This window comes from Sinocyclocheilus rhinocerous, unplaced genomic scaffold, assembly GCF_001515625.1.
Source record: "Sinocyclocheilus rhinocerous isolate Xijiao unplaced genomic scaffold, SAMN03320098_v1.1 scaffold35, whole genome shotgun sequence".
NCBI classification, from domain to species: Eukaryota; Metazoa; Chordata; class Actinopteri; order Cypriniformes; family Cyprinidae; genus Sinocyclocheilus; species Sinocyclocheilus rhinocerous.
The window spans coordinates 649,493-661,920 of NW_015661991.1; the positions used below are offsets into that span (position 1 = coordinate 649,493).

Below are 12,428 nucleotides of genomic sequence, written 5' to 3' on the forward strand. Positions count from 1 at the left end.
CAAGATTTTCTGCTATTTATACTACTTATTGCAAATAGTGGCAATTATCTGCACCTCAGTATTGTAGTGCATTATAAAACAGTATACAATAATAACGTATTAAGTGTAAATTATCATTTGAATTCAAATTATTAAATGGATGCCACCTTATTGCGACAACAAAGCCCTCCCTACACCTACCTTAACCCTGCACGATACTTTATGTTCAACTTTTCGATTATTTCCTTAATTTTTATTGAAAATAAATGCCTTTCCGATGTGATATGAGATTTGAAAAGTGAGAAGAAAAAAAAGTTTAGCAAAAGGCGGATTCGTCGGTCGCATCGAAAATGACTATGGCAAGAGCTTTACCATGGCGTAGCACTGGAGTTGTTGTTGGACGATCATCTTTTGTAGTGTTGACTAGCCCAATCACACGTTAGTGGGCGGAGTTGGTGTAAATAGCTTCTGCCAACAAGGCGGGCTATTTGCACTTAGTGTTATGAAACCCATATGTTGGGTTTTAGTTCATATTTTTATGTTATATTTTTTAATTTAAACACTGTGTTAACTGAAAATTTTTTTTTCTACTTTTGGTATTATTTTATATAGATATGACTGCAGCATAATTTAGAAGTTAATTTTATCTAGTACCATAAAGTCCCCTCAAAACACAAAATACTAAAGAATAAATATATTGCAACAAAACTTAGTACATGAATTTCTGTAGTACATGAATTTATTGGCTTTGGTCTGATTTTAGTGAAGAGGATCACAGGTGTGATCTCTAAGTGATGAAAACCTGATATTAAAAACTCTATGGAATCATATTAGAGTTTCGTGGATTTTTAGTCCACATCTTTCAGTTATGAGAGCATCTATATGCAAATGTACTCCTAAAAGTCGACAAAATGTACTTTTAGCAGACTGACAATTAACCTAACATGGCATTCAAAAGCAATTTTACTTCTATAAAGTGATTTATTTCCAAGTTTATTTAGGAGAATAATGCAGAAGAATGGAGCAGATTGTGGAGAAACCCTTCCTAAAATCTCATTAGTTGAATCTCAAGGGCATATTTCAATGGTCTTGACTTTATAAAATATGCAGGGGCAATTTAGATTGCAACTTAACTCAGCATTCTTTCTCCTCAATCAAAATTGGCCGAAAACTGATGGCATATACTATGCTTTGTCCCATAAAATGCCATTTAAAAATTAGAAAATTGCTTTTGACAACCTATTCCATGCATCACCAACAAACTTGTGTTACTGTAAATTGTTCTGTAAAAGTGATCTTGTTTGAAGATTAATCTTACCAAGAAAGGTGCCCAGGAAGAAGACACCCAGAGGCACATTAATGACGGGTGAGGTGATGTTAATGAACCAGTTTGGAAGGAAAGGAGTTATTCTCAAAAAAATGATGTAATTAATGAGGTGCTCTCTGTGCTTGTCCACCTGCAAGGACATTAAACGACATCAGCTCAACATTATGGCCAGTCAATTTACATAAAAAATGAAAGCTATTTGTATGAAAATCTCACCTGTTGTGACCATTTCTGAGCTCTCTCTGTGAGGTACTTGTACACCATCGGCCTCCCGACTAAATAAGACAGCATATAGCAAAAAGACGCTCCAAGGCCTGAACACTGTAAACCATAAAACACAACAACATATTTACACAACAAAAAGTCATACTAGAAGACAAAGTTTGGCAGACAGACTAATCTGAAATGAATTTGCCTACAAACAAGGAACTTACCAGACAGACCAGGAAGAGAGCTAATGGAAAAGGGTAGAGATAACCAGACAGTATACTGAGAAATATGGAGCCTGGGATGGCAAACGTCTGAAGGCTGAGAGGGCCTTAGTTAAGGCTTTACCTCAATAGTGAAAAAAACTTTGTTATGTATCTGACACAAACATAAATAACAGAAACTCCAAGCAATTTTTCTGCCAGCGGGGGTCTAATTTAAAATGTAAAAACAAAAAAAACTTGTTTTCATCTGCATTAAATTCAATGTAGTGTCTAATAACATTGACAATCAGTCCAGATTAATCATGGCATAAAGGATACAAGATATATGTAGCAAAGTACGCTAAAAGCACTTGGGTGTAATATGTGTCCTTGTATTTGGACAGTACTGTGCCCAATGCCTTGGCATCATCCATGTCTTTAGGAATTTTGATTCTTTCTCTCTCGTCTCTGCAAGACATGAAGAAATACATCAAACATTTGTTGAGTCACCGTGAAACACCCTTTATGTTCAGTACACAAAACTACACTCAGAGGGGGACTTACTCGCTCAGTTCTGGGAAATTTCTGAACACCAGATACATGACACAAGCAGAACAGGCAAAGATCGTGATGAGGAGGAGGATAGACATGCGTGCAGAGGCTCCTCCTGGTGACTGGGCTCCTGAGAGAATAATTCAAAAACACATCATGAATAACCTCTAATATCACCTGTGCAACGTGTTGCATACATGTGCATCAGTTGTTCACAATCCTCAGGGGGATTCAGGCCCGTGAGAGCTCTTGTATGTGGTGAGCTGGAGAACTACAAAGCCAAAAATCACATATAACAGTGTGACATCATCTTAAAGGAGCAGTGTGTAAATTCTACCACATTATTGACACCAAACTGATTTACAAAAATAACTAGATGTTTATATTTAAACTCAGGAAAAGTACTCTGAGTGGCTCTTTACTGTGCCAAGTGGTTTACAGGCTTAAGCACAAGTCATTGGCATTGTGGTCTTTATTTAGTGCATTTAGATTAGGGCTGCACGATAAATCGCATGCGATATTTAACGTGCATCTTGTCAGAAAGCCGGTTCTGTAATCAGCGGTAAATCTCCATCACCTGCGGGCTTTCACATTGAGCAGCATTAACTACACAGAGCCGTTGTTCACTGACGAGCTGCGCAAAAAATCGCGCGAATATGAACGTGGTTTTGCGCAGCTCGTCAGTGAACAACGGCTCTGTGTAGTTAATAAACATTAATAAAATTAATTTAACATAAATTATCATTAGGCTGAAGATGTTCCCCCCCCCCCGCATTAAAGGTAGGGTATGTAATTTTTCAAAAACACTTTAGAAAACTGATTCGGGCCGAATAGCAAAATAAACTTGTAGCCAATCAGCAATAAGGGGCGTGTCTACTCGTGATGTGGAGTAGAGCGCGTTCAGTGCATGGAACGGACATTAGCACAGAAAGATAGAGATGGCGGATAAAAAACAAAAGAGGAAAACGTCTGCGGAACGATAAGGCAAGAAGTAGGACCCGTGTAAATATCGGATCAGCTTTCCAGCGCTGGAGAGAACTCAAGGAGCGGAGGCCTGCGATCGGACGCCGAGGTTGGTTTGTTTCTTCTCAATAGGTGAGTAACAACGTGTGTCTACAACAGCTAAAGTCTGCCTGCACTGGACGCGATCAAACGACCGTTGAAAACCATTTGAAATTTGTGTCAGCACGTCATAAATAGAACCCGGCAGCAGTTTTCTGTCGGGATTTGTTGCGCCGCGCCGCTCACGTCCGTAGACACGGTGTAACATTGGTTTTGCTTTGTTTCACAGAACTAATCGTTGCCTGGGTTGCTACGTATATGTGGGGCGGAGCTATCAAAATAGGGGCAAGACCCTTTTGGGGTAGTGTTTGTTTTGGTGATTTCAAATATCAATATTGGCTACCAGAAATCGCTTACCCTGCCTTTAAATCCAAATCTTTTTCATATGGGCATTTACAAAAACTGTCATACAAATCTAGTAGGTTTAATTTGTGGATATTTCTGCTATTCAGTATTAAAAGATATTCGGTTCACTCAGAATCATGATGAATCAGAAAGAGACCATTCAGACCAATTTCAGTCCAATTTCTAAATGAAAAAGATCACATTTAGAATGACGTCACAGGTCAGAATGTTGAAATGTTTTGACCAGTTTAATATCTTCGGGGACAAAGCATGAAACATTCAAAACACATTTTGTATCAATAGCAAAATTAATAAAGTATGCTACAAAATACTACGCTCCATTTAAGCATGTTTTGGAAAGATTTAAGTTGAACATACACCTATGAATTTTGTGTACTGGAAAAAGAAACATTTTTGCATTTGTTTTATCATTGTATTTGGATTTAGAAAAATATGATAGGATAGGAATTTGTGTATTTATTATTTTAAGAATGTCATTTTGAAATGTAAAGAACAATACAATATTATATATAGCAGATAAGTAGTTTTTACATTTTATAGCAATGTTTATTTTACATTTTGTTAATTTAATTTGAGTTATTTTAATACTTCAACAAACTAAATGGAAATGAAATAATATATTGAATTTATAAATGTGGTTGTACATACACATATATGTAGTTGTTTTTTTTTGGTGTTTGGCTTAGTGTTATGTTAGAATCATTATTATACTCATACCTTTTGTTCTATATTTTGTATTTCTATATTTTAATATTTTGAATTGTTTTTAGCTTCTTTTTTTTCATTTAAATGTTAAGTTTTGAAATTTTGTTGTATGCATTTGTCATTTTTATTTAATTTCTTTATTTTTAAAATGTGTATAAGTAGTATTTATAAAGTTTTAGCTTTTAGTTTTGGATCTGTTTTTAGTTGTTTTAATACTACAATTGATTGCTTCTGTTGTCCTCATTTGTAAGTCGCTTTGGATAAAAGCGTCTGCTAAATGACTAAATAAATAAATACAATTTTGTATATTTAAAATGACTTAAAATTACACATACACTTTTTGGATCAAACTAAAAAAAACGTATATTTCAAAAGCACTAACATTTCTGAAACTTTTCCCTCTAGCATCTAATGTTATTAATAATGTGACTATGTAATAGCTCTTGTTCATGTGGCATTGAATAAAAAGGTTGAACTCTGAAAGTATGAGTAATGCGAACCAAAGGAAACAGATATCATTACTGCATTACACAATCCTTCAGTCCATTTGATTAGCCAAATAAAGTCACATTAAGGGCCATTTCAGATGAAGGTTTGCTGTAGATTGTGTAAGCCACATTCAGAACCTACTAATATTCGACAAAACCTTTGATCGTTCAGCTGAAGAGTTCATCAATATTACATTAGTCCTGGATAGTCAACCTCCATCTGTCAGACTTTCTGGTCTTCGCAAAAAATATTTCTCAGTAAATATCTATTATTCCGACTCCGAGTCATCGTGGAAAGCTACATAATACCTGTGTGAGACTGATATCAGGACACACTGTCAGAATTACCTTTGAGGACTGGAGTTTGTTTGGAGGGCCTCGGCTCCTGCTCTACCAGCGGACTGCTCTCGGTCTCACGGTTTCCGCTTCTCTTCTTGGCCATGATCATCGGTTTCAACAAAAGAAAATAATGAAGGTAGATCTCAGATGCTAACCGAGATCATATGTCAATGTAAAAGCTAAACGCAAGGCTTCAGCCGGCTTTCTCCTCCTACTTCTTCTCCTCGGGATACCGGTGACCTGTGACTGTTTTCTTCTTCCTCGGTGCTGTTCAGCTCAGATGACAACGCATTTGTCAGGCCGCTACTGCCATCTAGTGAAGATAGCGAGACATTAAATTGTAAATGGACAACAAAAAGTACAATGATTTTTCTGAAGCACCTTGAAGGACCACGTAAATACCACTGTACATAGATAACCTTTAAAAAATGCTTTACTGCGTCAACAGTGTTGGGGAAACGCATTACAAGTAACTTGATTTACGTAATCCGATACTTTTCCAAGTAACTAATGAAGTAATTTTTTATACTACACTGAACAAAATTATAAACGCAACACTTTTGTTTTTGCCCCCATTTTTCATGAGCTGAACTCAAAGATCTATACATAGAAAAAGTCTTAGGTCTTTGAGTTCAGCTCATGACAAATGGGGGCAAAAACAAAAGTGTTGCGTTTATAATTTTGTTCAGTATAAAAACATACAACTAAGCCCAGCCCAGATGAGAAAAAGTAATGTGAAAGTAAAGTACTGCATTATTTTCCATAAAAAGTAACTATTGCAATTAGTTACTTTTTCAATATTGTAATGCATTATCTAAGTTTTGGTAATCGTTCAGTACCATGGCATATATCAAAGCATCAAATTATAAAAAATTAATATAATATAATATAATATAATATAATATAGGCTAATGAATTTTCTCCAAAAAAATAAAAAAATAATAGTTTAATTTTGTAAAATATATGGTTGCAAACGCAAACTATTGTACAAAATGAACTTTTGACCCAATGTATTATTTTAATGTTTATTTTAGTGATGATAACTTACAATAATCGTATCACCCAAAAAGTAGCCATACTCTTTACAATGAGTGTAAAAAATTGTAGGAATAAATAGAAATAAATAGCATTTTGTTTACACTTAATGTTCAAAATAGTGATATAAAGTGTATCTAATTTGTACTTGCTATTTGTACTAAAATAAATATTTCTGAGCAATTTGGTACTAAATAAATTATCTGAGTAATGGTGGGTGGAGTTAGTGAAAATAGCTTTATTTTCAAATAGCCTGAGTAAATAGACACTGCCAAAAGTAAATGCCCCCATAAACCTGTTATCTGATTGGACAACACTTAGCATTAACTAAAACTACAGATATGGGCCTTGGTTATCTCTGTTGAGGAATCTTGGCATACTTGCATTGCTCTTTTAAGGTCCTGCCCAGAATTTAAGTGAGGACTGTGATCAGGAATCTAAAGCTTTAGTTTATTTTGAGCTAATCATATGTTGAGCTGATATTTATTATCAGCCATTGTCCTGCTGCATTACCCAGTTACATGTTTGAACGTTCCAAGTGTCAAATGATGAGCTGACTCATCTGTCCATAAAATATTATCCCAAATAATCATCCAGATCAGATGATGAGACGAACTATTCTTTGAGGTTTGCAGTGGTTTTTGTCTTGCATATAGGGAAATCCACATCACAGCTATTACAATAACAACACAGAGGAATGATATCATTGGCGTCACTTTTACAAAGTTGTTTTTAGCTAATGAACGATAAAAATGCTGACAGCCAATCAGAATCCACCCAACCTCAAAGCACTTGAGTATTTTAGGCAGCAGATGACAGAACTGCAGCGCATGCTTGGAATAAACAGAATGTTTTTAAGCCGTTGATGTGGATGCTAATGCAGTAATCATAGTAGTTATCTTAATACTTATCGTTCTTGGCAGGAACAGGCCTTAAGCCAGGGGTTTCCAAACTTTGTCATGCCACGTCCCACTTAGAAAAAGGGTTGGTATAATGACTTCTTGGAAAATTTATCAAATTTACAACAATTTTACATGATTCAGTTCATAACATGAGTCAGACTGGTACACTGGAATGTAGTGTACCAGTAGTACACTAATAGTAGTGTTTTTAAATTAATTAAAATGTGGAATGTACATGAGAATGTTAACTGTGAAAGGATGATTGACAAATCAGTTTTAACAGTAAAGAAAAATTCCCTAAAAACAAGTTCACGACTAAAATATGGAATGTGTATAAGATGTTATCTGTGACAGGATGATTGACAAGTCAGTCATTCCCCAAAAACGAGTTGACAGCTAACTTCGAGACAAGCCTTGGAGGTTTCCTTGTCTGAGTTTGTAGAGGGGGTTAAGAAGCATCCATAATTATCTGAGCTACTTTACATTAGGTAAATTATCTGATAAATGGTGGGTGGAGTTAGTGAAAATAGACTTTATTTGCCTATTTAAATAGACACACTCAAAAGTAAATGCCCCCATAAACCAATATGCGCTGTGGGTTTTGCATTGCTACTCTTCCATGAAGTCCATTTGACTCGTTCTTATTGTCATGAACACTGACTAAAGGGCCGATCACACCAAGGACGATAACTATAACTAAAGATTTAATAAGCTTTATATGAGAATATGGAAGTACACACCACAACTATAACAATAACTACTCAGATGAACAATATCATTGTAATCACTTGCCTATTTTATCTTCAGATGATGAATGATAAAAACATTCACTGTTCAGAAACCTACATTATCATCAGTTGGTGTGGAAACTAAAGGAGTTATTGTTACACTTGGTACTCATCGCTCTTGCAGTGAACAGGCTTTGAGTCAGAGGTTTCACCAAAAAGGATTAGCATAAATTGACTTTTTTGGAAAATGTATCAAATTTACAACATTTTTACATGACTCATTTCATAACATTGATTGGATGTAACATTGGATTGTACTTATTGGGTTCATCTGCCAAAGTGATTTTTTTTGCGGGTAGTGCTGTATCTTTTGGGAAATCTTGGGCTTCTTGGAAGCTGCATAAACTTAACATCTCAGGACCAACCTGCTCAAAGCTTTAGCAACTTAGCTTCTGTAGAATAGGGGGCATGACAGGTGCCTACCTAGCATGGGATTTTTGGAGTTTGAAATGTTTTTTTTGGCATGCCAATTATGCGACTCCGGAGCTGTGCCCGCAGCACCCTACACATGGACATCTTGGAAATGAGAGTGCTTTTTTGGACTTTCAAAAAAAAAAAAATGGCTACAGAGAAAAAAATGGGCACCATACAATAAATGACTGTCATACGCTAAAATACTTTTAAGTCTTTCTGAACACACACACACACAAAATACTTGTGCCTCATTACACACGACAAATGAAAACAGTAGGCCTATGTGTAAAATTTGCTCAAAATATCAAACCATTTAATCCTCCACCTGACGGAATTATAGTATGAAACTAAAAAATCCAAGTGTGTGACCATAGTACACAATGCGAACCATATCCCAACACACAGCAAAGAAATTCATACACAAAGCAAAGAAAAATTCCCCCAAAATGAGTTCACAGCTTACCTTTGAACCATACAGGTACAGAACCGAAAAGAAACATGATGTTCTAGAAACACAGTAACTTTACAAAATTCTCTGTCACATAAACTCACAGCCAATAGCACAAGGGGAAGTAACTTTAGAGGAGGAAAAGCACATGACAGACTTTTAGCCACAAAGGCTCAGTTGAAGTGTACAAAATGCATGCCTCATAAATTAGCATTTCACAGTTCCAAGAATAATTTCTGGTTCCAAAAAGTCAATAATGGGCCACAGGCTAAAATGCAAAACCACCAAGTTTTATGGTCTGGATTTTTCTTATAGTAAGTTCTACAAACATAGAGGGGTTCGAGAAGCATTCATTAAATGATAAATATAATAGCAGTCCACTGAAAAATCAGATGACTATAAAAATGTAAGATGTAGGCTATTAAGAAAAACAATGTATTTTTTCTATTGGAGTGAAAAGTCACATCAAAAATATGTAAATAACCTACAAGTAATGCCCACCAACAAACATGCTCATTAAATTTAAGAACTTTTTCTGTCATAATGCACCACTAATTTAACACTTTTGACCAAAGCTAATGCTAAAGATGCTATATGTTTTGTGGGATATTTGTATACGTTTTTTCTCTCTGAGTTCAATACATTAACACATTTATGATAGAGATAAGAAACACAATGCATAAAATAAATTGTTATTGTGTACACACAACCTCAGTCACCATGGTAACATTTGTTTTTGTATCGCATGAGGTATTTTGGACCTCTAGTGACGCTAACGCAGCGTAGACGACAAAAAAAACTACAACTCCCTACACGTCCTACCGGGGAACGGAAACTCGCTGTGGAGAAATTGGCGCTGATCTTTCCGGCCCATTTCCACTGCTCTTCCTTTCGCGCCGGTAGCCGACGAACCGAGCGTCCATGTGCGCAGCGCCCTGGAGTTCATAGATCACCGAGCCTTCCGAATCCGAGCCAGACCGCCACCTTGTGATGGATCTCAACTCTTTGATCGAGGCCCTTCGGGGCACCATGGACGCAAATTTGCGTGAGGCCGCAGAGAGACAACTGAACGAGGTAAAGTGATCGGATGATGATGATGATGATGATGATGGTGGTGCGCCTCGGGCCTTGCGCAGCAGGATGGCTGTAGCCCTTAATAAATTCCGTTAAAAATGTGTTTTTGAAAATTTTTGTTGACGTATAGCCTTTCAGTAACACACAATATGAGTTGGTAAGTTAATCTATCAAAGGCCAAAGATCATATATTTTTAACGTTCTTGTAGCACGCGTTAGCAGTTCGTGTCCGCGTACTACGTCACCGCGATAATGGCTCGCGCAAATGTGATCGCGTTAAACGGACGATACGGCGCTTAAATATTACGTGACTTTGAAAAGGTGAAAAGAATACACGAGGTTGTATACGTCTCTATGTTTTAAGGTCAAATTCTGATGTGTCTGAGTGTGTTAAAGCGGTTTATTTGGAGTGCGCGAATGTGCTAGCGGGGGTGATGCTAGGCGCTAAGTTAGTCTCTCACGTGTCAACATGAGGCAGGAGGCTTGTTGTCATTTCGCTCTCGTCGTAAACGCTTTCACCAGCTTAACTTTCAGAATATCTGATGATCATATTTAAACAACACAACGACCGATTTCGATGCTCATTGATGTGTTAAATCGCTATTTTAATAGTGTTTTAGGCCCGTTACATTAGCGAGCTGCGTCAGTATTTTAAAAGTACTTTGGTACCGAGGTACAGCCATGTGTCAGATGATGACGACATGATAATTAGATAAATATCTCATTTGTTAGCTCTAGTTAATGTAGTAGCTAACATGGCCAGTAAGATATATTTAGTAAAGAATGCATTAGTCTTTGTTACTGTTTGTTAAAAAAAAGTAATATTCATTCATGTTAGCTCACAGAACGTTTCCTGATGTTAACATAGAACTTTTGATTTTAAAATTGTATGAAGTGTTGAAATTAACTTGAAGAATAAAAAATACTGTATAAGTATTGTTTATTGTATGTTCATGTTAACTTATGTAGTTAACTAATGCTAATAAACGAAACCTTATTGTAGTTAAGTGTTAGCTTATTTTTAGTAGACAGTTATTGACAATCATAATAGTTGTTCCAGTTTTGTTACTTTTTTTTTTTTTTTACATAGCAATACTTTTGTTTTTTGGAGGTATATGTTGACAGGTTTTTTGTCCCATGGTATTTTTTTTTGAAGTGCCAACCCAAAACGTACATTGGTACATCTGTCATATTATGCCTTTGCTGTACCATAACGCCACGGTAATTTTTGTGTAAATAGCCAATAACTTGTTATCGCCAAAGTGTGTGGTGTAAGGGTAGTTCTACTGCAAAGTTGTCTAGTTGGAGCAAATTTGTCATGAAATGTCATTCATTACAAAGTAGTTACAAAAATGCTGACTTTCCAAGAACAGGGTTGTGAGCTATGAAGATTTAATTTATCTTAATCACTGAAATTTAACATCCTTTGTCATGTGTTCTTGTCTAAAGTAATGTTTCTAATAACCGAGCCGGTGCTCTTGATTTCTGTGATGTGTATTATGGCGCTTTTCCACTGCGTGGTACGGTTCGGCTCGGCACGGTTTGCGTTTCCACTGCAGTTCAGTACCGCTTTAGAGTGGGCGGGATTATTCACATGTCGTTAGTTGCGCCGCCTCTACTGCCGCGACTCCTGAAAAACTTTTTCATTCCGCGTCGCCCCATCAAGCTCTCGCTGGATCCACTCCTCTGCTATTAACGAGATGAACGTCTGTTCTTCCGCAACAGACAACAAAACTTTTTGGTTGTTAAAAAAAAGTGCGCTCGTTCAAAACAGTTGCGTTCGATCCTTCGCTGGCTGTGCTGATTTAAATCTAGCGGTTATGTTGTGTTTTTGTCACAAGTTCAGTGACGCAGGTAGTGACGATTCTCTCCGGCCAATCCGTGATCAGCAGGGTTTACACGTCACGTTTTGGTAACGGTACGGTTCACTTGGAACCCCAACCGAGGTGGTACTAAAAAAAGTACCAGGTACCAGGTACTGTACCCAGTGGAAAAAACCCCAAAAGTGAACCGTACCGAGCCAAACCGTGCCGTACCATGCAGTGGAAAAGCGCCATAAGACTACTGCTCAATCACTGAGTCTGCCAGTAGACCTTACCTAAATAGCAGCATCACAAAGTCAGTGAAATTCAAGATCTGATCTGACGTATTGCTGTTTCGAAGTGTTCCTGATGGGAAAAAAGGCCAGCAACTCCAGCTGGTCATTCCAGAACCCCATCGGCAAGCTTTCTTATAATACGCCCACGATAATCCTCTTAGTGCACACCTGGGAAAGTTAAACATGCATCTTAGACTGTTGGAGAGTATATATTGTCCCAGCATCTGAGCCGATGTATGGAAGTATTGTAAGAACTGCCACACCAGCCAAAAATTCAAGCCTTCTCAGGAAAAGCCGTCTGGTATGTTACAAAGCACTCCAATTGTAGAACCAAGATACATGCTTGGGATTGATCTCATGGGTCCCTTCCCCAAGAGTATCAAACAAAATGAATATTTGCTTGTGGTGGTTATTGCTCGAAGTGGGTAGAGTTGTTCCCTT

At 37.0% G+C, this 12,428-nt stretch overlaps 1 protein-coding gene across 2 annotated transcripts in view; it reads right to left on the reverse strand.

Annotated features, from left to right (window-relative positions):
- LOC107727087 (transmembrane protein 41B) overlaps window positions 1-5,517 on the reverse strand; it is an 8,939-nt gene extending 3,422 nt beyond the window's left edge. For both annotated transcript variants that reach the window (XM_016536850.1, XM_016536849.1), the window contains exons 1-6: window positions 5,238-5,517; window positions 2,281-2,398; window positions 2,056-2,184; window positions 1,741-1,834; window positions 1,523-1,627; window positions 1,298-1,436 (exon numbers count right to left, since the gene is read on the reverse strand). In XM_016536850.1, coding sequence (XP_016392336.1) covers window positions 1,298-1,436; window positions 1,523-1,627; window positions 1,741-1,834; window positions 2,056-2,184; window positions 2,281-2,398; window positions 5,238-5,337 — 685 coding nt within the window. In that variant the 5' untranslated portion in view covers window positions 5,338-5,517. The remainder of the gene's footprint in view (window positions 1-1,297; window positions 1,437-1,522; window positions 1,628-1,740; window positions 1,835-2,055; window positions 2,185-2,280; window positions 2,399-5,237) is intronic.
- Between the last annotated feature and the right edge of the window lie 6,911 nt (window positions 5,518-12,428).